Below are 27,200 nucleotides of genomic sequence, written 5' to 3'. Positions count from 1 at the left end.
GACTTCAGACCTGAACTGATCCTTAAAAAGATGGTTTTAAAAATTTCTTAAAAATAAAATGACATTTACAAAATCGATAAAAATATAGGTAATATGTGGCGCACAGGGCTGACAAAATCGCTGGTGGAGGTGCTCACAGTACAAGAGGAATCACCCTTCCTCTCAAGATATAATAAATAGAAAATAGAAAATACTGGGCACTCTCACTAGCTGTGAAACCACATCGTTTAATGAGATAGTGTTTAAAATAACAGTATATTAAAAAAGATTACAATATCTAACTATAGTAACAGTGTACTAAATATGGATACAATATCTAACTATAACACTCTGTATGTCGATATATTATATAAAATGCATACAACACTTAAAATGACACATAAATCATACAGTGGAAAATCCGGAATTTTGACTTTAAAAGCAGTATAATACCGCCAGATGGTTGGGTTGTAGGTGTCCTAAAATGTTCACAAAGTCTGTGGAAAAGTGCAGCAGTGTAATCTCTTTGAGATATGCTATCCTAATGTTAAAACCTCTTGCTGTCAGAGGATATCAGTTGGTGATTTAGTTACAGTGATGGGTATGCGGCGTCCCGCTGTACTCACTGTTTGATTCAAGTTAAGTTACTTTTCTTTAGTTGCTTTATCTTGCTGGTGTTCCGGTACACTGGATGTCTGTGTCTGGTCCTCACTCGTGCTTTTCTTGATCCTCACGATCCCTTGTGACTGCCGCTCCGTAGATGTAAGAGCCGGCACTCCGCGCTTGGACTTTGTTTGCACGTGTGTTTGGTGTCTCGTGCTTCTATGTCCAAGTCCTCTGTAGATGCGCGTCCTGGGATATACCTGGGCACTGGAGGTATCACCGCAAGTAAAACTGACGTCCGTCAGGGGGTCTTTTTGCACCAAACGCGTTTCGGGGTGTTAATACCCCTTCCTCAGTGGTAATGACTCCCCCTTGTAGCCTTCCTTATAAAGTCTTCATAATTATTGTTAGATCTTTTTCATTCATATTTTCTACATGTTTTCAGTCTTGGTTTTGCCATATATGTTGCATAGGGGAGAGGTATGTATATGGATACGCGGTTCATATATGAATTAGGCGGATCATGAACAAGAAGGACCGGTGGATGTCCACCGCAAAGGGTCGGACCCCCCCAGACATATAGTTACTGGAAGGGGTCCGGCCCCCAGCGGCGGGCACCCACCTATCTCACAGGAATCCAAATAATTCGAACTCTGCGTTCAGTCCGCCTGGTATGAGTGTATTCAGTTCATATATTCTCTGCGTCTCCAGCCTCGACATTTTACCTATGTGGTCTCCCCCCCTCCATTCTTGCAACAAATTTCATGCCCGATGGATTTTGATTATGTATTGTTTTAAAATGTTTTGACAGGACATGTGTTTCTAGACCTTTTTTGATATTTGCTATGTGTTCCGAGATGCGTTTCCTTAGGGTTCTTTTTGTCCTCCCCACATACTGTTTCCCACATGGGCATTCTATAATATATATTACATTTTCGGAGCTGCATGTTATGAAGTCTTTTATCACATGTTTATGTTTATTCGTTGTTGATATAATCTCTCCTATCTTTCGTGGGAATGTAGTGATTTTGCAATTTCCACAGTGTCCGCACCTATAGAATCCCTCCATATTAATCCAACTTTGTACAGTGGGTACACTTTTCTTCTTATTATCCCTTTTAACTGTAGGTGCCACAATATTTGCCAAGTTTCGGGCTTTAGTAAACGAAATGCAGGGACTAGTTGAGATTAGGGGACCTATAGTTTTATCCTTTTTTAAAATATGCCAATGTTTGCATAGTATCCCCTGAATCTTTTTATATTCATTGTTAAATGGCAAAATTATTCTTATTTGATCAGATTTAACTTCTTTCCCCTCCTTTATTTTAGTTTCAAAGAATTCCTCTCTATTCATTCTTCTTACTTTCTCCAGGGATTTTAGATTTTTAGATTTAAAAATATATGTTGAAGATAATATACTAAAAAGCTGCACATATATAAAACCTGCCACAAGGAATAGCTACATCCTGTACAGTAGCTGTCATCTCCCCAACTTGTTGATGAATATCCCACAAGGGCTATTTCGAAGAATAAAGGGCAACTGTACAGTAGATGAGCAATTTGAAAAAGAAGCGATAAAAATGACAGAGGCTTTTAGAGAAAAAGATTACCCGGAAGACTTAATAAAGGGATCCCTGGAGAAAGTAAGAAGAATGAATAGAGAGGAATTCTTTGAAACTAAAATAAAGGAGGGGAAACAAGTTAAATCTGATCAAATAAGAATAATTTTGCCATTTAACAATGAATATAAAAAGATTCAGGGGATACTATGCAAACATTGGCATATTTTAAAAAAGGATAAAACTATAGGTCCCCTAATCTCAACTAGTCACTGCATTTCGTTTACTAAAGCCCGAAACTTGGCAAATATTGTGGCACCTACAGTTAAAAGGGATAATAAGAAGAAAAGTGTACCCACTGTACAAAGTTGGATTAATATGGAGGGATTCTATAGGTGCGGACACTGTGGAAATTGCAAAATCACTACATTCCCACGAAAGATAGGAGAGATTATATCAACAACGAATAAACATAAACATGTGATAAAAGACTTCATAACATGCAGCTCTGAAAATGTAATATATATTATAGAATGCCCATGTGGGAAACAGTATGTGGGGAGGACAAAAAGAACCCTAAGGAAACGCATCTCGGAACACATAGCAAATATCAAAAAAGGTCTAGAAACACATGTCCTGTCAAAACATTTTAAAACAATACATAATCAAAATCCATCGGGCATGAAATTTGTTGCAAGAATGGAGGGGGGGAGACCACATAGGTAAAATGTCGAGGCTGGAGACGCAGAGAATATATGAACTGAATACACTCATACCAGGCGGACTGAACGCAGAGTTCGAATTATTTGGATTCCTGTGAGATAGGTGGGTGCCCGCCGCTGGGGGCCGGACCCCTTCCAGTAACTATATGTCTGGGGGGGTCCGACCCTTTGCGGTGGACATCCACCGATCCTTCTTGTTCATGATCCGCCTAATTCATATATGAACCGCGTATCCATATACATACCTCTCCCCTATGCAACATATATGGCAAAACCAAGACTGAAAACATGTAGAAAATATGAATGAAAAAGATCTAACAATAATTATGAAGGGCTATGTGTTTTCGCACATGTGGATTCCCATATATTGAGAAAGAGGAAGAGAAGGTATTATAGAAATATCTCTGAGAAGGGCAGACTACATAAAAAAATATAAAGTATAAGGCCGCATTAATAACGCAGGTTTTTACCAAGGGTGCGGTTACCTCTTGATCACATACTGATGAGACTACCAGCGGATCTGTCATTTAGTATATCTCTTTATATATATATATATTTATTGGTAACATGAATTTTGCATGTCTTTTTAACTTTGTAACTATTGGTATAAATTATAATGAAATGTAGAAGTCACAGAATATAATGTTATAACGCTGCTAATTTAGATGGATGTGTAAGCAAATAGCCACTGGGAATCCAAACCAGGATTTGGGGAGGAAGAAAAAAAAAAAAAAAAAAAATAAGCTGCACAGTAGGTTTGCAAAATCCAATTAAGAAAAGACTTTATAAGGAAGGCAACAAGTGGGAGTCATTACCACTGAGGAAGGGGTATTAACACCCCGAAACGCGTTTGGTGCAAAAAGACCCCCTGACGGACTTCAGTTTTACTTGCGGTGATACCTCCAGTGCCCAGGTATATCCCAGGACGCGCATCTACAGAGGACTTGGACATAGAAGCACGAGACACCAAACACACGTGCAAACAAAGTCCAAGCGCGGAGTGCCGGCTCTTACATCTACGGAGCGGCAGTCACAAGGGATCGTGAGGATCAAGAAAAGCACGAGTGAGGACCAGACACAGACATCCAGTGTACCGGAACACCAGCAAGATAAAGCAACTAAAGAAAAGTAACTTAACTTGAATCAAACAGTGAGTACAGCGGGACGCCGCATACCCATCACTGTAACTAAATCACCAACTGATATCCTCTGACAGCAAGAGGTTTTAACATTAGGATCGCATATCTCAAAGAGATTACACTGCTGCACTTTTCCACAGACTTTGTGAACATTTTAGGACACCTACAACCCAACCATCTGGCGGTATTATACTGCTTTTAAAGTCAAAATTCCGGATTTTCCACTGTATGATTTATGTGTCATTTTAAGTGTTGTATGCATTTTATATAATATATCGACATACAGAGTGTTATAGTTAGATATTGTATCCATATTTAGTACACTGTTACTATAGTTAGATATTGTATTCTTTTTTAATATACTGTTATTTTAAACACTATCTCATTAAACGATGTGGTTTCACAGCTAGTGAGTGTGCCCAGTATTTTCTATTTTCTATTTACAAAATGATGTAAACATAAAATAGACATATTGGGAATGCTAATTAATAAATATTTTATGAGGTATCACTTTCTGTTTTAAAAGCAGTGAAATAGAAATTTTGAAAATTGCAATTTTTTCAAAACTTTTGGTAAATTCGTTTTATTTTCATAAATAAAGATTAAATATATTGACTCAAATTTATGACTGTCATGAAGTACAATATGTCACAAGAAATCAATCTCAGAATGGCTTGGATAAGTAAAAGTGTTCCAAAGTTATTACCACATAAAATGACACATGTCAGATTTGCAAAAAAATGGCCTGGGCAGGAGGGTGAAAACTGGCCCGGTGTAGAAGGGGTTAATTTGTACAGGGGCCAAGGCTATGTGAAAAATGCACAGTGTAGAACATGCGTTAGAAATAAACATGATGGAGACACTAATAAAAGAGCTCTTATCTGCCTGTAAGATTTCAGCAAAACGTCTGTTGCTGCCAGTCTTTCAGGGAAATCTAAAAGGGACATTTTTATACATGTACAGTACAGACCAAAAGTTTGGACACACCTTGTCATTCAAAGAGTTTTCTTTATTTTCATGACTACGAAAATTGTAGATTCACACTGAAGGCATCAAAACTTTGAATTAACACATGTGGAATTATATACATAACAAAAAAAGTGTGAAACAACTGAAAATATGTCATATTCTAGGTTCTTCAAAGTAGCCACCTTTTGCTTTGATTACTGCTTTGCACACTCTTGGCATTCTCTTGATGAGCTTCAAGAGGTAGTCACCTGAAATGGTCTTCCAACAGTCTTGAAGGAGTTCTCAGAGATGCTTAGCACTTGTTGGCCCTTTTGCCTTCACTCTGCAGTCCAGCTCACCCCAAACCATCTCAATTGGGTTCAGGTCCGGTGACTGTGGAGGCCAGGTCATCTGGCGCAGCACCCCATCACTCTCCTTCATGGTCAAATAGCCCTTACACAGCCTGGAGGTGTGTTTGGGGTCATTGTCCTGTTGAAAAATAAATGATAGTTCAACTAAACGCAAACCATATGGAATAGCATGCCGCTGCAAGATGCTGTGGTAGCCATGCTGGTTCAGTATGCCTTCAATTTTGAATAAATCCCCAACAGTGTCACCAGCAAAGCACCCCCACATCATCACACCTCCTCCTCCATGCTTCAGGGTGGGAACCAGGCATGTAGAATCCATCCGTTCACCTTTTCTGCGTCGCACAAAGACACGGTGGTTGGAACCAAAGATCTCGAATTTTGACTCCTCAGACCAAAGCACAGATTTCCACTGGTCTAATGTCCATTCCTTGTGTTCTTTAGCACAAACAAGGCTCTTCTGCTTGTTGCCTGTCCTTAGCAGTGGTTTCCTAGGAGATACTGTATTCTACCATGAAGACCTGATTCACACAGTCTCCTCTTAACAGTTGTTCTAGAGATGTGTCTGCTGCTAGAACTCTGTGTGGCATCGACCTGGTCTCTAATCTGAGCTGCTGTTAACCTGCGATTTCTGAGGATGGTGACTCGGATGAACTTATCCTCCGCAGCAGAGGTGACTCTTGGTTTTCCTTTCCTGGGGCGGTCCGCATGTGAGCCAGTTTCTTTGTAGCGCTTGATGGTTTTTGTGACTGCACTTAGGGACACTTTCAAAGTAATGATGGCCACTCGTTTTTCTTTACTTAGCTTCTTTTTTCTTGCCATAATACAAATTCTAACAGTCTATTCAGTAGGACTATAAGCTGTGTATCCACCTGACTTCTCCACAATACAACTGATGGTTCCAACCCCATTTATAAGGCAAGAAATCCCACTTATTAAACCTGACAGGGCACACCTGTGAAGTGAAAACCATTTCAGGTGACTACCTCTTGAAGCTCATCAAGAGAATGCCAAGAGTGTGCAAGGCAGTAATCAAAGCAAAAGGTGGCTACTATGAAGAACCTAGAATATGACATATTTTCAGTTGTTTCACACTTTTTTGTTATGTATATAATTCCACATGTGTTAACTCATAGTTTTGATGCCTTCAGTGTGAATCTACAATTTTCATAGTCATGAAAAATTCTTTGAGTGAGAAGGTGTGTCCAAACTTTTGGTCTGTACTGTATGTATTAATTTTTTATATGTTTTGAGGTTTGGTGTCCCTTTAAATGTAAAAATCACACAATATGCTATATCTTTCCCCAAAAAAGCAAAAACAAACCCAGTGCAACAGCACTAAAGAGATCACCTTGTCATTGGCAGACAGGAACAAATAATGTTGTACAAAATGTATTTGTGTTTGCAGAGTGCTGTTGCATTGTTTGTTTGTTTTTTTCCTGCTCTAGAACAAGTTACCTGCAGATTACACTGAAATTGATGGTGACATGTCCTCTTTAAATACTTTCAGAAAAATAAATATTTTAATAACATCTACTGTGTTACAGGGACATTGATGTTTTCTGTTGATTGTTGGACCTATCACTACTCAGAAGAGACCATGCAATATGAACAAGCTCGAAGGTACTGTCAGAGTAAATACACCGACTTAGTGGCAATTCAAAATAAAAAAGAGATTGAATATCTTGAAACAAGCATTCCACAAAGCCCAACTTACTACTGGATAGGGATAAGGAAAATCAACAACACATGGACTTGGGTGGGAACCAACAAGACACTTACAGAGGAAGCTAAAAACTGGGGTACTGGAGAACCAAATAATAGACAGCATAAAGAAGATTGTGTTGAGATATACATTAAACGTACTAAAGATTCGGGAAAGTGGAATGATGATGCATGCTACAAGAAGAAGAGAGCACTATGTTATACTGGTAAGATATGATTTTAAATTGATAATTATATACCGCAAAGGTGTTTCAGCTTTTGATTATAAATGTCACTACTTGTTGATTGATATTGTTACATTGTGGAATGATTACACCGTTAAAACCACCCTATACGCTCCTTTCATCTGTATCCACTTTTAATACTAATGGTGGAGCAGGGAGAGATCGTATTCCTATACCGCCATACACTTATGACTTATTCATACAGTCAGTGTTCAGTCAGTGGTTTTCATCAGTGATTTTGAGCCAAAACTACAGTAGGTGTAGTTCTAAACTGTCTGTGGAGGCTCAAATCCTGGTTTTAACTCACAATCACTGATCAATCCACCTGAGCTGCACATTTGTCAAGAAGTCTGCAGCAGAACTGCTCCATTCATCATGGGAACATTGTAGGTGATAATATATTTGTATATTTTTATTTTTGCAGGGTAATTTTATTGTATGAGACACATTTTATTTGTGTGTGTGTGAGTAACTAAGAGGACCCTATCACTGTGTAAAGACAGTAAAGGGGCACTATTACTGTTTAAGAGAACTAAAAGTAGTGGCACTAAATGGGCACTATTATTGTGTTGGGAACTATTACTTTGTACAGACACAGTCATGTTATGCGGCCGCTGTAGTTTGTAGTCTCATCCTCTCCAGATGAGACTGGGAGCTTTCACCCAGGTGGTAGTGTTGCTGGTAGATACTCTGTTTGTGGGGTGGCAGGTGCCACTGTCACTCCAGAGGTGCAGGGCTCCAGACTAAAAAAAATATCAAGGAGCCATTGGCTCCTAACCTGAAAAATTTAGGAGACAAATTTAAATTTTTAGTCGCCAAATTTAAAATACATATAATAACGGTATAATATAAAAAAAAAAAAAAAAACACATGTCTTACCTAGGGTTGTCACGAAACCAACATTTTGACTTGATTTCGATACCATAAAAAAGTATTTAGATACTTGGGTAAAAAAAATAAAACACCAAAAAATCTGCGTGCATTCAACATTTTATGGAACGTCTGGCCATAATAGAACAGTCCGATCGTAATTTTTGTCAGGACAAGGCGACCAAAAATGTCAAATTGCACATTTTTTTCTGTTACGGCATTCACCAAATAGGAGATATTTTTAAATATTTTAATAGTTTGCACTTTTTCGGGCGTGGCGATATGTAATTTTTTTTATTGTTTATATATTTTATGTGTAAAATTGGGCAAGGGAGTGATTCAAACTTAATATTTAGGTGTTTTTTTTTAACCTTTTTTTATTTTTATTTAATACCTATTTACCCCCTTAGGGGCTAGAACCTGGGATCTTTCATCCCTTGTCCTATTAACACTGATAGACCTCTATCAGGGTGAATTGGACTCCATACTGTCCCTGCTGCTCTGTGCTTTGTGCAAACAGCAACAGGGAGCCAGCCAACTATGGCAGCCAGGGCTTCAGTAGCGTCCTGGCTGCCATGGTAACCGATCGGAGCCCAAGGATTACACTGCTGGGGCTCCGATCGGAACTGCCACTGCCACCAATGATAATACTTGAGTGGGGGGGGGGGGGGGGGTTTGGGGCGCACTGCTCCACCAATGATTATAATGCTTTGGTGGGGGTTGCCGCGCACTGCGCCACCAATGATTATAATTTATAATACTGTGGCTGGGGGGGGGGTGCTGTGCACTGCACCACCATATGAATATAGCGGCGGATCACAGCGCGCAGACATGGAGGCTGGGTGCCGGGTATGGGATATGTCCGGCACCCGCAGCCTGCGTTTGTATTAAGCATAAATTATATTCATTGGTGGCGCAGTGGCCATAGCCCCTCCCCGCCTTCTCCCTGCTATCAGCCCATTGGTGGCAGCGGCAGCAGTACAGGGGGAATGGACTGCCTCCTTCTCCCCTGTGTTGTTGAGAACATGGCACGCTCTGAGAGCAGCGAGTGTCATGTCAGTTTGTGAAAGCGGCAGAGCAGCGGTGGGTCTAGGCGCAAATGGTGACAAGAATACAAAGTCTTGTCGCCATTTAGGAATTCTAGGTCGCATTTGCGACCATTTTGGTCGCCATCTGGAGCCATGAGGTGGGTGAAGAGGGAAAGACTGCAGCAGAAGAGGAAGCAGGAGGAGCCAGAGACCTTTCTTGGTTTTTGCGACCACCGCCTCTTCCTCCAAACTACACAGGTCACTCGCATGTGGGGTTGAGGAGCTCATCGTCCTCCACATCATCTTCCACCCAGTCTTCACTCCTGCCCTCCTTGTCAGTGTGCACACTGCAGAAAGCCACAGCAGTTGGCACCTGTGTTTTGTCATCATCCGAAACGTGCTGCGGTGGTCCTCCCATATACTCATCCTGAAATATAAGTGGTTGGTCATCATTGCACTCAATCTCTTCCACTTCTGGGGCAGGGCTATCTGGATGGCCCTGGGAAACCCTGCTAGCAGAGTCATCAAAAAGCAGAAGAGACTGCTGCATGACTTGGGGCTCAGACTGCTTGGCTGATTTGCAAGGGGGTGAGGTGAAGGACTGATGGACATGGGGTGCAGGTGCCAACTCTGATCTTTCAGCAGGAGACTGGGTGGGAGACAATGTGAAGGAACTGGAGGCAATGTCAGCCACCCAATCTACTATGACCTGTACTTGTTCTGGCCTCACCATTCGTAGAGCTGCATTTGGCACTACCAAATAATGCTGAAGGTTCTGTCGCCTACTCGCACCTGAGAAAGGTTTTTCACTTGTGCGTGTAGCTGGCACAGATCGACCACGTCCTCTACCTGCAACAGGAGCTCAGCCAGCAGCACCACGACCGGGGCCACGAACCATATTTGATGATCTTATCATTCTTTGCGTTCACCCACTGTCACGGCTGAGGATAGGGATAACCCTCAGCCGTGCGATGCCAGAAGATGTTAGGCTGCTCGGCCAGGACAACAGGATTAGGGAGCAGGTCACCTCCTAAAGCGTCCCTAACCTGACCCTAACTCCTAGCTGCATGGGCCGACCTTGAAGGTAGGAGGGCCCATACTCAGGAACCTCGGATCCCTAACTCACCCTCCGACCGGTCCCTGAACTAGGAGTCAAGGTAAGACGGCCTGTTCCTTCTGGACACGGAGGAACAGGGGTCTCACTGGCCAAGCTACAAGGAATGGGGAAACACATACAACATACAGATGACAGGCGAACAACTAGTTCCACACGTACCTGTCACAGCCACGCTGACTGGAACCCATGCATGCACTACTAATGTCCACAGAACAACTAGAGGACACAGCACACATAACGCACAGGTAACCAGGACATCCGTAGTTGCAAATAAACAAAGACAAAGGAAAACATCAACTGAACATCAAGACATAAACTTCACAAATAAACCTATGACCACAAGGGTGGCCCCCACTGGCAGGTGATATACACAGGAGGCTGCTCCAGCTAGGCATGGCTGAAGCAACCCATTGACAAATGCCAAACACTGAGGCTTTATAGGCCTAAGAGGCCACACCCACATAGACACACCCAGTGTCTCACACACACAGAAAGGGAGTTAACCCTTCCAACACCAGGGAAGGTAGTGAAGCCACACAAAGGGAAAAGCACACAAACACACTCATCTGTTACCGCCGGCAACGGCATGCGTGGCAACCGTGTCCTGAAGAACAGCCAGCAGGCCGAGACACTGCCACCACATGCACACAACACCAAACGTTGCCGCGGACAACCGCAAGTGAAGGGAGGTGTCTAAGTGCATACAAACATGACCTCGTGCACAACAAACAGACAAAGGAAGTGCACACAAACACACGTTGCCAAGGGCAACCACACGCATGCCTGTTGTCCGTGGCAACCGCACCTGAGGCAAACCACTAAGTGCCCCCAGCTGCGGTTGACACAACACCAAACCGCGGGCAACTGCATGCGGTTCCCAAGGAGTCACGACCATCACCAAGGGTCGTGACACCCACCAAACCAACAGATGGTTTATGTCTTGAGGTCACACAACAGTGTGCCAGGCAAATTTTATACAATTACTTCACAGTCCCAATTAAATTGTCAACCAACAATTTAACTGCAGTATTGAATAGTTTTATTTGACTGTGACAAATACAGCAAAGGCCCCAAATGTAGGGTCTTGCCCCAAATGGTTGTTTTCTTGCCAAAAATTGGTGCTTTTTTTTAAACCCAGAATATAACAGCAATATCTAACACCAGTATTGGACTGCCAGAAATACAGTAAAGGACACAAATGTATTATCTTGCTCAAAATAGGTGTTTTAAAAAAAAACAAGAATATAACTGCAGTATTTAAAGTTTGTATTTGACTGTCACAAATTCAGCAAATGGCCTTAATATAGGGTCTTGTCAAAAATGGGTGGTTTTTAAACCCAAAATATAATTGCAGTATTTAATGCTTGTATTTCACTGTGACAAATGCAGCAAAGGTCCCAGATGTAGGGTAATGCAAAAATTTGTGTTTTTTTTAAACCCAGAATCTAATTGTAGCATTTAAAGCTTGTATATCACTGTGACAAATGCAGCAAATGGGGCATTGCAAAACATGTTTGTTTTGTTTTTTACCCAAAATATAATTGCAGTATTTAAAGTTTGTATTTGACTGTCACAAATTCAGCAAAGGGCCAAAAATGCATTATCTTGCAAAAAAAATGTTTTTTTAAACCCATTATATAATTCCAGTATTTAAAGCTTGTATTTTACTGTGAAAAATGCAGCAAAGGCCATAGATGTAGGGTCTTTGGGCGTTTTTAAATAAAGAATATAATTGCAGTATTTAAAGATTGTAATTCACTGTCAGAAATGCAGCAAAGGCCCCAAATAGAGGGTCTTGCCAAAAGTGGGTGTTTTTTTTAAACCCAGAATATAATTGTAGCATTTAAAGCTGATATTTTACAGTGACAAATGCAGCAAAAGCCCCAGATGTAGGGTATTGCAAAAATTTGTGTTTTTTTTTAACCTAGAATATAATTGCAGTATTTAAAGATTATATTTCTCTGTCAGAAATGCAGCAAAAGCCCCAAATGTAGGGTCTTGAAAAAAAATGGGTGGTTTTTTTTTAAACCCAAACTAAAATGACAGTATTTAAACTTTGTATGTTACTGTCACAAATGCAACAAAGGCCACAAATCAATTATTTTGCCCAAAATGGGTGTTTTTTTTCAATCCCAGAATACAATTGCATTATTTAAAGCTTGTATTTTACTGTGACAAATGCAACAAAGGCCAAGATGTAGGGTCTTGCCAAACATGGGTGTTTTTTTTTAAACCCAGAATATAACAGCAGTATCTAACACTTGTATTGGACTGCAGAAATGCAGCAAAGGCCGCAAATGTATTTTCATGCGCAAATTATAATTTTTTAAACCCAGTATATAATTGCAGTATTTAAAGCTTGTATTTCATTGTGACAAATGCAGCAAAGGCCACAGATGTAGGGTATTGCAAACATGGGTGTGTTTTTAACCCAGTATATAATTGCAGCATTTAACCCCTTAGCGCAGAACGCTGTACATGTACGGCAGGGGATGCATTGCCAGAATGCATTCCGCCGTACATGCACGACGGGATGATCGTCTGGCACCGGAGCAGTGTGCGCCAGATCACTGCAGGGGTCCGGCAGTCCCTGGTAGCCGGGCCCCTGCTGTATCCGCCGGCATCGCTGTTTACAGCGATGCCAGCGGATTAACCCCTTCTATGCCGCGGTCCGTGCTGACCGCGACATAGAAGTTGTTTGCGGCAGGTTAGTGATCGCATCGAGTCCCCGTGCTGCTCTGGTGGGGACCCGATGCGTGACAAGGCAGCCAGATGCCGTGCAGAGGCTGCCCAATACCCAGCACGGCATCAGGAACTGCCTTCTACGGGAGCCGAGGAGATCCAGCCTCAGGGTGAGTCTTCTAGGCAACCTGTTAGTGTATGACTCAGTGTCATACACTAACAGGCAATGCATTACAATACAGGGGATCGGACCCCTAAAAGAGTGGGACAGAAATAAAGTTAAAAAAAAAATAAGTAAAAAAAAGTGTTTTGAATATAAAAATAAAGTTTCAAGCAAAAAAAAAAAAAAACACGCCCCATTGCCCTGATTTTCTAATAGAAAATTGAAAAATAAAGAAAAAACGCACATATTAGGTATCGCCTCGTCTGTAACGAACGGCTCTATAAATATATCACATGATCCACCCCATCCGATAGACACCATAAAAAATAAAAACTGTGTATAAAAAAGCCATTTTTATCAACTCACATCACTAAAAGTGCAACACCAAGTGATCAAAAAGGCATATGCCCCAAAAAATATTACCAATCTAACCGTCACCTCATCCTGCAAAAAATGAGCCCCTAGGACAATCGCCCAAAAACAAAAAAAACTATGGCTCTCAAAAATATCACATGACCTAATCCCTCAGGTGAATACCGTAAAAATAAAAAAATAAAATAGGTGTGAAAAAAACAATTTTTTGTCACCTTACATCACAAAAAGTGTAATAGCAAGCGATCAAAAAGTCATATGCACCCCAAAATAGTGCCAATCAAACCATTATCTCACCCCGAGAAAATCATACCCTACCCAAGATAATCGCCCAAAAATTGAAAAAATGATGTCTCTCAGACTATGGAGACACTAAAACATAATTTTTTTGTTTCAAAAATGAAATTATTGTGTAAAACTTAGATAAATAAAAAAAAGTATATATTAGGTATCGCCAAGTCCTTAATAACCTGCTCTATAAAAATATCACATGACCTAACCCCTCAGGTGAATACCGTAAAAAATAAAAAACAAAAACGATGTAAAAAAAGCAATTTTTTTGTCACCTTAGATCACAAAAAGTGTAATAGCAAGCGATCAAAAAGTCATACGCACCCCAAAATGCCAATCAAACCGTCATCTCATCCCACAAAAAATTAGACCCTACCTAAGATAATCGCCCAAAAACTGAAAACTATGGCTCTCAGTCTATGGAGACACTAAAACATGATTCATTTTTTTGTTTCAAAAGTGAAATCATTGTGTAAAACTTACATATATAAAAAAGTATATATATTAGGGATCACCGCATCCGTAATAACCTGCTCTATAAAAATATCACATGACCTACCCCCTAAAGCCATTTTTTGTCACCTTAGATCACAAAAAGTGTAATAGCAAGCGATCAAAAAGTCATACACACCTCAAAATAGTGCCAATCAAGCCGTCATCTCATCCCGAAAAAAATGAGCCCCTACACAAGACAGTCGCCAAAAAATAAAATAAAACTATGGCTTTCAGAATGTGGAGACACGAAAGAATCTTTTTTATTTTATTTTATTCTTTGTTATGTAAAACTGAAACAACCAGTCATATTTAGTATTGTCGCGTCCGTGACAACCTGCTCTATAAAAATACCACATGATCTAACCTGTCAGATGATTGTTGTAAATAGCAAAAAATAAAAATGGTGCCAAAACAGCTATTTTTTGTTACTTTGCCTTACAAAAAGTGTAATATAGAGCAACCAAAAATCATATGTACCCTAAAATAGTACCAACAAAACTGCAACCCTATCTCGTAGTTTCTAAAATGGGGTCACTTTTTTGGAGTTTCTGCTCTAGGGGTGCATCAGGGGGGCTTCAAATGGGACATGGTGTCCAAAAAAGCTGTCTAGCAAAATCTGCCTTCCAAAAACCGTATGGCATTTCTTTCCTTCTGCGCCCTGCCATGTGCCTGTACAGCAGTTTATGACCATATATGGGGTGTTTCTGTAAACTACAGAATCAGAGCCATAAATATTGAGTTTTGTTTGGCTGTAAACCCTTGCTTTGTAAGTGGAAAAAAATTATTAAAATGGAAAATCTGCCAAAAAAGTGAAATTTTTAAATTGTATCTCTATTTTCCATGAATTCTTATGGAACACCTAAAGGGTTAACAAAGTTTGTAAAATCAGTTTTGAATACCTTGAGGGGTGTAGTTTCTTAGATGGGGTCACTTTTATGGAGTTTCTACTGTTGGGGTGCATCAGGGGAGCTTCAAATGGGACATGGTGTCCAAACAAACAGTCTAGCAAAATCTCTTTCAAAAACCATATGGCATTCCTTTCCTTCTGTGTCCTACCGTGTGCCTATACAGTGGTTTACGACCACATATGGGGTGTTTCTGTAAACTACAGATTCAGAGCCATAAATATTGAGTTTTGTTTGGCTGTAAACCCTTGCTTTGTAACTGGAAAAAAAAAAATTAAAATGGAAAATCTGCCAAAAAAGTGAAATTTTGAAATTGTATCTCTCTTTTCCATTAATTCTTGTGGAACACCTAAAGGGTTAACAAAGTTTGTAAAATCAGTTTTGAATACTTTGAGGGGTGTAGTTTCTAGAATGGGGTCATTTTGTGGGGCCTTGTAACATCCCCACAAAATAAAATGTCATTCCCAAAATGATCCAAACATGAAATAGACATATGGGGAATATAAAGTAATAACTATTTTTGTAGGTATTACTATGTTTTATAGAAGTAGAGAAATTGAAACTCGGAAATTTGCTATTTTTTAAAAAATTTGGGTAAATTTGGTATTTTTTTATTACTTAAAAAAAAAAAATTACTTCATTTTACCAGTGTCATGAAGTACAATATGTGCAGAAAAAAAACTATCTCAGAATGGCCTGGATAAGTCAAAGCGTTTTAAAGTTATCACCACTTAAAGTGACACTGGTCAGATTTGCAAAAAATAGCCTGGTCCTTAAGGGGTTAAAGCTTGTATTTCACTGTGACAAATGCAGCAAAGGTCCTAGATGTAGGGTATTGCAAAAATGTGTGGTTTTTTAAGCCCAGAATATACAAGCATTTTCTAACACTTGTATTGGACTGCCAGAAATGCAGTAATGGCCGCAAATGTATTATCTTGCCCAAATGGGTGTTTTTTTTTTTTTTTAAGCAAGAATATAACTGCAGTATTTAAAGTTTGTATTTGACTGTCACAAATTCAGCAAGGGACCCAAAATGTATTATCTTACAAAAATTTTTTTTTTTTTTACCCAGTATATTATTGCAATATTTACAGCTTGAATTTCACTGTGAAAAATGCATTAAAGGCCCCAGATGTAGAGTCTTGCCAAAAATGTGTGTTTCTTTAAACCCAGAATATAATTTAAATATTTAAAGCTTGTATTTCACTGTCCGAAAAGCAGCAAAGGCCCAGGATGTATAGACTTGACATAAATGTGTGGTTTTTTAAAACCAGACTATAACTGCAGTATTTAAAGTTTATATGTGACTGTCACAAATGCAACAAAGGCCATAAATGTATTATATTGCCAAAATGGGTGTGTTTTCTTTTAAACCCAGTATATAATTGCAGTATTTAAAGCTTGTATGTCAATGTCAGAAATGCAATAAATGCCCCAGATGTAGAGTCTTGCCAAAAATTGGTGTTTTTTTAAACCTAGAATATAACTACAGCATTTAAAGTTTGTATTTCACTGTGACAAATGCAGCAAAGGCCCCAGATGTAGAATATTGCAAAACATGTTTTTTTAAACCCAAAATATAATTGCAGTATTTTCCCACCTAAGCTCCCCTAGCTTAAACCCCCTTAATGACCAGACCACTTTTTACAATTCTGCACTACACTACTTTCACGGTTTATTGCTCGGTCATACAACTTATCACCAAAATGAATTTTACCTCCTTTTCTTCTGAATAATAGTGCTTTCATTTGGTGGTATTTTATTGCCGCTGACATTTTTACTTTTTTGATATTAATCGAAATTGACCGAAATATTTGCAAAAAAATTAAATTTTTCACTTTCTGTTGTAAAATGTTTCAAATAGAACTATATTTCTATATAAATTTTTCTCTAAATGTATTGTTCTACATGTCTTTGACAAAAAAATGCAATAAATGTGTATATTTATTGGTTTGGGTAAAAGCTATAGCGTTTACAAACTATGGTGCAAAAATATTAATTTATGCACTTTGACTTTCTGAGCACCTGTCATGTTTCCTGAGGTTCTACAATGCCCAGACAGTAGAAACACCCCACAAATGACACCATTTCGGAAAGTAGACACCCTAAGGTATTCGCTGATGGGCATAGTGAGTTCATGGAATTTTTTATTTATTTTTGTCACAAGTTAGCGGAAAATGATTATAATTTTTTTTCTCATATTCCACTAACTTGTGACAAAAAATAAAATTTTACATGAACTCCCCATACACCTGACGGAATACCTTGGGGTGTCTTCTTTCCAAAATGGGGTCATATGTGGGCTATTTATACTGGCAGGGATGCCCCCTCTCTCCCTTGATATTTGCCCTGGCGCTGGAACCCCTTGCATGTAGAATCCGACAGTCTGGGGAGATTGTTGGCTTTGTAGGGAGGGGAGATGAGGATGAAATTAGTCTGTACGCGGATGATATCCTTGTGTTTTTGAGGCAGGGATGGAAAGCTGTTCCATCCGTTATGAATATCTTGGAAGAATATGGTTTATTATCAGGATATAAAGTAAACTGGGACAAGTCCGAACTTCTACCCCTAGTTCGATCACCTCCTGATGGCATTTCGGGTATCAGGCCACTTAGTCTCACCGATTCTATACGATATTTGGGTATCAAAATCAGTGCAGATCTGACCAGATATAATCTTTTAAATATAACCCCTATGATCAATAAGCTGAGGCAGAAGTTGCCCCTGTCACAGGTAGAAAGGATAGCACTGGTTAGGATGGTTGTTCTCCCCATCGCTCTATACCTGTCACGGAAGGTGTACAGAAAACTAGAAGACACAAAATGAAGATCCGACTGACTGGATCCAAAACTAAGGAACCAAAGGGAGAGCCCTGCAACAGACCTGGCTCTCTCCCTAACTGCTCAGCCTATGCAAAAATCTCAATGGTAGATGATCGCATATCCTCGCTCCTCGACTGTATAACACCTGAACACCCTTATAATAGTGAGGGGACACGACCATCGGCTCCCTACAATTAATATGGAGAGAGTCAGGGTCACCTGGGATCCAGCAAACAGGAAAACACAAATGAATGAACAAAACTTATCTGTAGAAGACTCAGTAGTAGCATCCAGCATGCACACACTCCAGGAAGTTGTATAAACCGCAAAGTGATGCAGTTTGGGAAGGGATTTAAAGGGATGCAATCAGTGCAACTAAATGACAGCTGAGAGAGGCTAACGAGATAAGAAAACGAAAGCAAAACAAAAGGAACCTCAAGGAGGAGGTTCTGAAGAACGTTTGTCAGAGCTTCTCAGATGTCTGGTGGTGACAGTACCCCTCCTTCTATGAGTGGTCTCCGGACACTCAGAGCCCACCTTCTCAGGATGGGACCTATGGAAATCCCTGATGAGACGAGTGTCCTTAATGTCCGTCACTGGGACCCACATCCTCTCCTCAGGACTATAACCCTCCCAATGAACGAGGTACTGGAGAGAACCACGGACAACACAAGAATCCACAATCCTAGAGACCTGAAATTCAAGATTACCATCAACCACAATCGGAGAAGGAGGCAAAGATGAGGGTACAATGGGTTGGACATAAGGTTTTAATAAGGACTTATGAAAAACATTATGGATCTTCCAAGTCTGAGGAAGATCAAGACGGTAGGCAACAGGATTGATAACGGACAAGATTTTGTAAGGCCCAATAAACTTAGGACCCAACTTCCAGGAGGGAACCTTCAATTTGTATATTCTTAGTAGACAACCACAGCAGATCACCAACATTCAGGTCCGGACCAGGCACACGACTCTTATCCGCCACACGCTTATATCTCTCACTCATGCTCTTTAGATTATCCTGAATCTTTTGCCAAATAGATGACAAAGACGAGGAGAATCTGTCATCATCAGGTAAACCAGAAGACCCCTCTCCGGAGAATGTCCCAAACTGCGGATGAAACCCATATGCACCAAAAAATGGTGACTTATCAGAGGACTCCTGACGACGGTTATTTAAAGCAAACTCAGCAAGGGACAAAAAAGAACACCAATCCTCCTGATTCTCAGCCACAAAACAGCGCAGATATGTCTCCAGATTCTGATTGACGCGCTCTGTCTGGCCATTCGACTGCGGGTGGAAAGTAGAAGAGAATGACAACCGAACCCCCAAGTGAGAACAGAAAGCCTTCCAGAATCTGGAAACAAACTGTGTGCCCCTATCAGAGACTATGGCTGAAGGAATACCATGCAATTTGACAATGTGATCAATAAATGCCTGCGCCAGCGTCTTAGCATTGGGCAAGCCAGGAAAAGTATTGAAATGCACCATTTTGCTAAAACGGTCCACCACCACCAGAATCACAGTCTTCCCCGAGGAACGAGGCAGGTCCGTAATGAAGTCCATGGACAGATGTGTCCAAGGACGGGAAGGAATGGGTAACGGAAGAAGAGGACCTGATGGCCGTGAATGAGGGACTTTGGCATGAGCGCAGATCTTGCAGGCTGCCACAAAACCCTCAACCGACTTATGAAGCGCCGGCTACCAGAATCTCCGAGCGATGAGATCCACTGTGGCTCTTTCCCCCGGGGGCCCAGCAAGGACAGTATTGTGGTGCTCCTTAAAAACCTTGTGTCTTAAAGCGAGAGGCACAAACAACCTCCCAGGAGGACAAAGATCAGGAGCCTCTGACTAGGCTACCTGAACCTCTGCCTCCAATTCAGGATAAAGAGCAGAGACCACCACACCTTCAGCCAAAATGGGACCCGGGTCTTCAAAATTCCCACCTCCCGGAAAACAACGTGACAGGGCATCCACCTTCACATTCTTAACCCCAGGGCGGAACGTGACAACAAAATTAAACCTTTAAAAGAACAAAGACCATCTGGCCTGTCTCGGGTTCAGACGCTTGGCTGACTTCAAGTAGGCCAGATTTTTATGGTCAGTAAACACGGTAATAGGGTGTCTGACTCCCTCTAGCTAATGGCGCCATTCCTCAAAAGCTAACTTGATGGCCACCAACTCCCTATCTCCCACATCATAATTTCTCTCTGCGGAGGAGAGTTTCTTCGAGAAAAAGGCACACGGTCGCCATTTGGCAGGAGAGGGACCCTGAGACAAGACCGCACCCACACCCACCTCAGAAGCGTCCACCTCAACTATGAAGGGCAGAGAGATATCAGGTTGTACCAAGATGGGAGCGGAAGCAAAACTCTCCTTGATATTTGAAAAGGCCTTACGCGCCTCTACTGACCAGGAGGAAAAATCTACCCCCTTTCTAGTCATATCAGTGAGTGGTTTAACAGAGGAATAATTCAAAATAAACTTCCTGAAATAATTGCCAAAACCCCAAAAAAACACATCAGCGCCTTCTGATTCTCAGGAAGCTCCCACTCAAGCACAGCGCGGACCTTCTCGGGGTCCATGCAAAAACCAGAAGCGGAGAGAAGAAACCCCAGAAATTGAATTTCTGGAACCGCAAAAACACATTTTTCCAGTTCAGCGTACAATTTATTCTCCCGTAGAATGAGCAAGACCTGACATAGGTTGTCCTTATGAGTTTTGAAATCAGGAGAAAAAGTCAAAATGTCATCTAGATACACTAGTACAAATTTCCCCATTAAATGATAAAAAATGCTGTTCACAAAATGCTGAAAGACAGCTGGAGCATTCATCAAACCAAAAGGCATAACCAAATTCTCAAAATGGCCCTCAGGGGTATTGAAGGCCGTCTTCCATTCGTCTCCTTCTCTGACCCTGACCAGGTTGTATGCCCCTCTTAGATCCAACTTGGAAAAAACTTTAGCCCCAACAACCTGGTTAAACAAGTCCGGGATCAGAGGAGGCGGATAAGGGTCACGAATTGTGATCCTGTTCAGCTCCCTGAAATCCAGACATGGTCTTATAAAACCATCTTTTTTCTTAACAAAGAAAAAAACTGCGGCAACAGGTGACTTCGAGGGTCGTATATGTCCCTTTCTCAGGCTCTCAGAGATATAAGCACGCATAGCGACCCTTTCAGTTTGGGAGAGATTGTATAAACGAGATTTAGGCAGCTTGGCGCCTGGGATGAGATTAATAGGGCAATCGTACTCCCTGTGAGGGGGCAACTCCTGACAACCACTCTCAGAAAACACATCCGAAAATTCAGAGAGAAAAGATGGTACAGTCTTAGTAGAAACCTCTGAAACAGATGTCGTGAGGCAATTCTCTCTGCAAAAGTCACTCCAACCATTTATTTGCCTCGCTTGCCAATCAATGGTGGGGTTATGTTTAGTGATCCAGGGTAGCCCCAACACTAGAGGAGTAGGCAACCAGCTTAGGACGAAACATGACACATCCTCAACATGAGTATCACTCACAATCAAACGGATATTGTGAACTAGGCTCTTTAACGATTTCTGAGAAAGTGGAGCGGAATCAATAGCAAAAACAGGTATATCCTTTCCCAAAGTGCACACCTGGAAACCATGTGTTATAGCAAATTGATTATCAATGAGATTGACTGCTGCTCCACTATCTACAAAAAAATCACACAAATGTTCTTGCTCTCTACCGCCAACCTGGCAGGAAGGACAAAACGGGAACTACAAGCAAATGGAAAACCTTCAATTTCTGCATGAACCTTGCCAATAGTAACAGATGGAACGTTTTTAGAGGATTTTTTTCTTTTTGTTTCTTTATTACTCTAAAAAAAACTGCCTGAATCTCCTAGAGGGACAAACATTTGCCAAATGATTTATACCTCCACAACAGAAACAAACCTTCCTATGAGAGCTGAATCCTCTATTGTCAGAGGCAAGCAAACCCAGCTGCATGGGCCCCTGCTCAGAAGGGATTGAGAGCGACTGAGACCCCTGTGCACTGAATGAGACCGCCGCACTATCCTGGGATAGAGTATGACAGGAAGGAGTGATCTCTCCTCTCTCTCTAAGACGCCTGTCAATACGAACGGCCTGAGACATGGCAGAGTCCAAGGAGGTAGGTCTCTCATGAAAGGCAAATGCATCTTTCAATCCCTCTGAAAGGCCATGGCAAAATTGACTTCGGAGTGCAGCATCATTCCAACCAGTATCAGCTGCCCATCTCCGAAATTCTGAACAGTATATCTCTGCAGACCTTTTACCCTGGCATAAAAGACGTAGTCTAGACTCAGCCAGAGCAATACGATCCGGATCATCATATATCTGACCCAGGGCTAAAAATTCATCCCCTGAACAGAGGGGCCGTGCCCCCACTGGCAGCGAAATAGGCCCAGGACTGAGCGTTATCCCTGAGCAGTGAGATGATGATCCCCACCCTCTGCTCCTCGTCACCAGAGGAATGGGGAAGTAGGCGAAAATGGAGTTTGCAAGCCTCAATAAAACAAAAAAAAATTCTCACTACCCCCGGAGAACGTATCCGGGAGCGAGATCTTGGGCTCAGAACAAACTCCATGAACGCAAGCTGAATCGGTCACCTGAAACTAAGAAACAGTTTTACGGAGATCTGCTACCTCCAATGAAAGACCCGGCATGTGTTCAGTCAAAAGTGAAACTGGATCCATGCTTGAGACGTTTTTGGCAGTTTATAATGTCACGGAAGGTCTACAGAAAACTAGAAGACACAAAATGAACATCCGACTGACTGGATCCAAAACTAAGGAACCAAAGGGAGAGCCCTGCAACAGACCTGGCTCTCTCCCTAACTGCTCAGCCTATGCAAAAATCTCAATGGTAGATCATCGCATATCCTCGTTCCTCGACTGTATAACACCTGAACACCCTATAATAGTGAGGGGACACGACCACCAGCTTCCTACACTTGATACGGAGGGAGTCAGGGTCACCTGGGATCCAGCAAACAGGAAAACACAAATGAATGAACAAAACTTATCTGTAGAAGACTCAGTAGTAGCATCCAGCATGCACACACTCCAGGAAGTTGCATAAACTGAAAAGTGATGCAGTATGGGAAGGGATTTAAAGGGATGCAATCAGTGGGTTTTGGACCAGCATCTATGAAGAACTACATAGAAGATATAAGATTAAATTGAATTGTTGTTTTATGCAGGCAATACTAGGCCTTTTTTCCCCCACGGGAATTTAACGCCCTATCAGAAACGAGTCTGCTTGGAGGGTTTCATGGCCGCAAAGGCCTTGATTATTAAATACTGGGGTGCAAAAAACAGCCCCTGTTTCCCAGAGTGGAAGGCTCGGATTGATATCATAGATGCCTACAGAAGAATAGCAAGAAAATCACAGTAATGTTTGAGAGTGTTTTTTTTTTATTTTGCCCCTAGGATTTCAACCATATATAGTATGGGAAATGGAGATCAGGTGGGAACAATGGTGCAGTCGCGTCACGCAGCAGTGAACTAAAGGGGGGGGGGGTTAACTGTATTGACTTTTGTATAATTGTGTGTTATTTTTACACTGCGTGTAATGAAGATTTATATATATGGTTAAAAAAAAAAACTTTATATAACATTTGAAACAGAACATTAACTTTTATAAACTTTATTGAACTTTTGGAACAATAACTTTTTTGCTTTCCTGTGATTTTTTTCATTTTTTTTTGTTTTTTACCTTTATAGGACAAACCACTCCTTCCCCATGGGACAATGTGCAAAGTGCAAATCGCCCAGAGATTTGGCGAAGTACATTATGCACTTTGTCCCAAGAGAAAGGAGAGGTTTGCAGCACCTCTCTGTGAAAGGGCCCTAAGAACCCTGTATGTCTGTCCTGTGTCACACAATCCCTATACTAAGTGTACCTGTGTGGCGTACTTCCGGAAACACTCCCCTAAGCATAGGGCAGGGTGGTCAGGGCAGTCCGGACAAAAATAGCGGGTGTCACGCCTTATTCCACTCCTGCTACAGACACAACATCTTTTTCGGGGTGGCGCTTGGTTTGAGGTACCAGCAACGACATTGGGGAAATGTCGCTCGTGTAGACGGCTCACTACACTGGTGGTTGGGGCCACGGAACCTCCTGGATACAGGAGGTTATCGATTTATCTCTTCCTGAAATTTGAGGCAGGATCCTGTTCTCCCAGCCTTACTTTAGAGAACAAAACTATTGTACATAGCCAATTGAATTAGGTATACAGACATCTTCTTATACCAGCATCCGGTCCTGCGGGAGAGTAAATAAGGAGCCAACATCTGGTCATTGAAGTCCACCCCTCCCATAAGCAAATTATAGTTGTGGTAAAAGAGGGGCTTTTCAATTACTCCAGTTGCTCGTTCAATTTGGATTGTCGTGTCTGCGTGAATAGAGGAGAGCATGTAAACGTCACGCTTGTCTCTCCATTTCACCGCAAGCAGTTCTTCGTTACACAAGGCAGCCCTCTCCCCCCCTTACAAGACAGGTGGTAACGAGCCGTTTGGGGAAGCTCCGGTGACTAGGTCGCGCGGTGCCACAGCAGCCAATCTGTTCTACAAACAAATGCCTGAAGAGGGGCATACTTGTGTAGAAATTGTCCACATAAAGATGGTACCCCTTGCCAAATAAGGGTCCCACCAAGTCCCAGACTGTCTTCCCGCTGCTCCCCAAGTAGTCAGGGCAACTGACCGGCTTCAGGGTCTGATCTTTACCCTCATATACACAAAATGTGTGCGTATAGCCTGTGGCCCTTTCACAGAGCTTATACAATTTGACCCCATACCGGGCACGCTTGCTTGGGATGTATTGTTTGAAGCCAAGGTGCCCGGTAAAATGTATCAGGGACATGTATAAGATGTTTTGCTCAGGAGAATACAAATCTGAAAATTTGGTGTTAAATTGGTCTATGAGGGGCGGAATTTTGTGGAGCCGGTCAAAAGCTGGGTGGCCTCTGGGACGAGAGGTGCTGTTGTCACTAAAGTGCAGGAAATGCAGGATGGTCTCAAATTGTGTCCTGGACATGGCAACAGAGAACATGGGCATGTGATGAATTGGGTTTGTGGACCAATATGACCGCAATTCATGCTTTTTTGTCAGGCCCAGGGACTCTAGAGCTGTCTCAACCCGAACTCCAGACTGGGTGGTGAAAGGGGGAACTGGTGTGGCTGAAGATGGGGGCTGCCAATCAGGGTTTGCCAGTACCTCAGGGACTCTAGGGGCTCCACGGGCCTGTCTGTGCCGTGGCTGCAACGGGAGAACTACTGCACGTGCTACCGTACCAGCTTCAACTGCCCTTCTGGTGCTCGCCACTTCACCATGTTTTACGGCAGTGCTGGTACAGGATGGGCTGCGCTGCTAGGTGTATGCCTCACCATGTAATTCAACAGCGCCAGCCCCACTCTGCTGCCCTTGAAGTGGATCCTGCGCAATCTGTGGTCTAGCAACACGCAACCGGGTACGCCTGGTGGTATCAGGGACCTCAACCTCATTGTCCAAACTTTGGGTCAGACTGCCACTGCTTTCTACAGGTTCGTATTCTGACCCGCTGGATTCGTCAGATGAGGGTTCCCATTCCTCATCCGACTGGGTCAGAAGCCTGTAGGCCTCTTCAGAAGAATACCCCATACTTGCCATTTGGTCAACTAAATCTAGGGGGTATTCCCTGAGACTACCCAAGAAAAAAAGCAAGCCTGTCTTACAAATGGGAGGCTAGCGAAGTACAGGAAAGCCGCTGCGATTGATAAAAAATATGAAAACTGATTTTTTTTATCACCGCAGTGCTTGTGTAATGATTGTGCAGTGATAAAAACAAAAACATTTTGTCACTGCAGCGGGGCGGGCATGGGTGAACGCACGTGTGTGCGACCGATCAGGCCTAATCGGGCAAACACTGCGTTTTGGGTGGAGGGCGAGCTAAGGTGACACTAATACTATTTTAGATCTGACTGTGATCAGTTCTGATCACTTACAGATACTATAAAAGTACCAATGCTGATTAGCGATACGCTAATCAGCAAATTAGTGACTGCGGTGGGCTGGGCGCTAACTAAAGCTGACTACCTACCAAAGGGGCCTAAACTAACCTAAACCTAACAGTCAATACTGGTGAAAAAAAAAAAAGTGACAGTTTACACTGATCACTTTTTTCCCTTTCACTAGTGATTGACAGGGGTGATCAAGGGGTTAATTGGGGTGATGGGGGGGGGGATGATCTGGGGCTAAATGTGTTGTGCTTGGTGTACTCACAGTGATCTGTGCTCTCTGCTGGGACCAACTGATGAAAAGGAACCAGCAGAGAGCACAGAAGCCATTTAACACAAGACTTCCACAACAACTGTATAAGTCTAATATGTCTTAACCTCCATTACGCACCTCCTTTTCGGATCCTGAACCCATGCAGGTGAATTCCACTCGGCTCTCGGATGAGGAACGTCGTCTTTGCATGTCTTCTGGACTCTGTCTCTACTGTGATGGTCCGGGTCACCATGTCGGCAACTGTCCCCAGAAGTCGGGAAACTCCAATGCTTAGAGTCTTTGGGAGAGGCGGCCCTAGGCGAAAACTGTTCCACTCTCCAAATTCCTGTGACTCTGGTTCTTGGGGGCATCAAGGTTTCCATATCTGCTTCCTTGGATTCCGGGTCTGCGGGGAACTTCATACACCAAGCTATGGTGAGTCAATACCACATTCCTGTACGCCTGCTTAAAAATCCCCTGCTGGTGACTGCCGTCAGTGGACAAGTACTGACGGATCCAGTGCGGTTCATCACTGAGCCGTTGGAACTGCAGGTAGGGTGGTTACATGTTGAAAAGATTTCTCTATATGTGCTCCCTGAACTGTCCCATTCTCTTTTGCTGGGGTTGCCCTGGCTTAGGATGCACAATCCAGTAATCGAGTGGAGCTCTGGAGAGGTTCTTCAATAGGGACAGCTGTGCCAAGGCAAGTGCTTATGTTCTATTCAACGAAGGGTCTCTATATCCCTTCCTTAAATCCTGGAGGCCTTGCCGGTGGTCTATCATTCCTTTGCGGATGTGTTAGATAAAAATGAGGCTGAGACACTACCTCCCCATGGACCCTATGACTGCCCAATTGATTTACTACCTGGGACTTCTCCTCCTCGGGGTAGTGTTTATCCTCTGTCTCCTGCTGAATCGCAGGCAAC

The 27,200-nt window shown here is 42.1% G+C and overlaps 1 protein-coding gene across 4 annotated transcripts in view; it reads left to right on the top strand.

The window, feature by feature from the left end:
• The window catches only part of SELL (selectin L), a 982,371-nt gene that overhangs the window by 335,147 nt on the left and 620,024 nt on the right, over positions 1–27,200 (top strand). For all 4 annotated transcript variants that reach the window (XM_044300881.1, XM_044300880.1, XM_044300879.1 and 1 more), the window contains exon 3: positions 6,866–7,249. In XM_044300881.1, coding sequence (XP_044156816.1) covers positions 6,866–7,249 — 384 coding nt within the window. The remainder of the gene's footprint in view (positions 1–6,865; positions 7,250–27,200) is intronic.

Source organism: Bufo gargarizans, chromosome 7 (genome assembly GCF_014858855.1).
Source record: "Bufo gargarizans isolate SCDJY-AF-19 chromosome 7, ASM1485885v1, whole genome shotgun sequence".
Lineage (NCBI taxonomy): Eukaryota > Metazoa > Chordata > Amphibia > Anura > Bufonidae > Bufo > Bufo gargarizans.
Note: the sequence above shows the minus strand (reverse complement) of the source record. Positions and strands in the feature narration are given on the sequence as shown.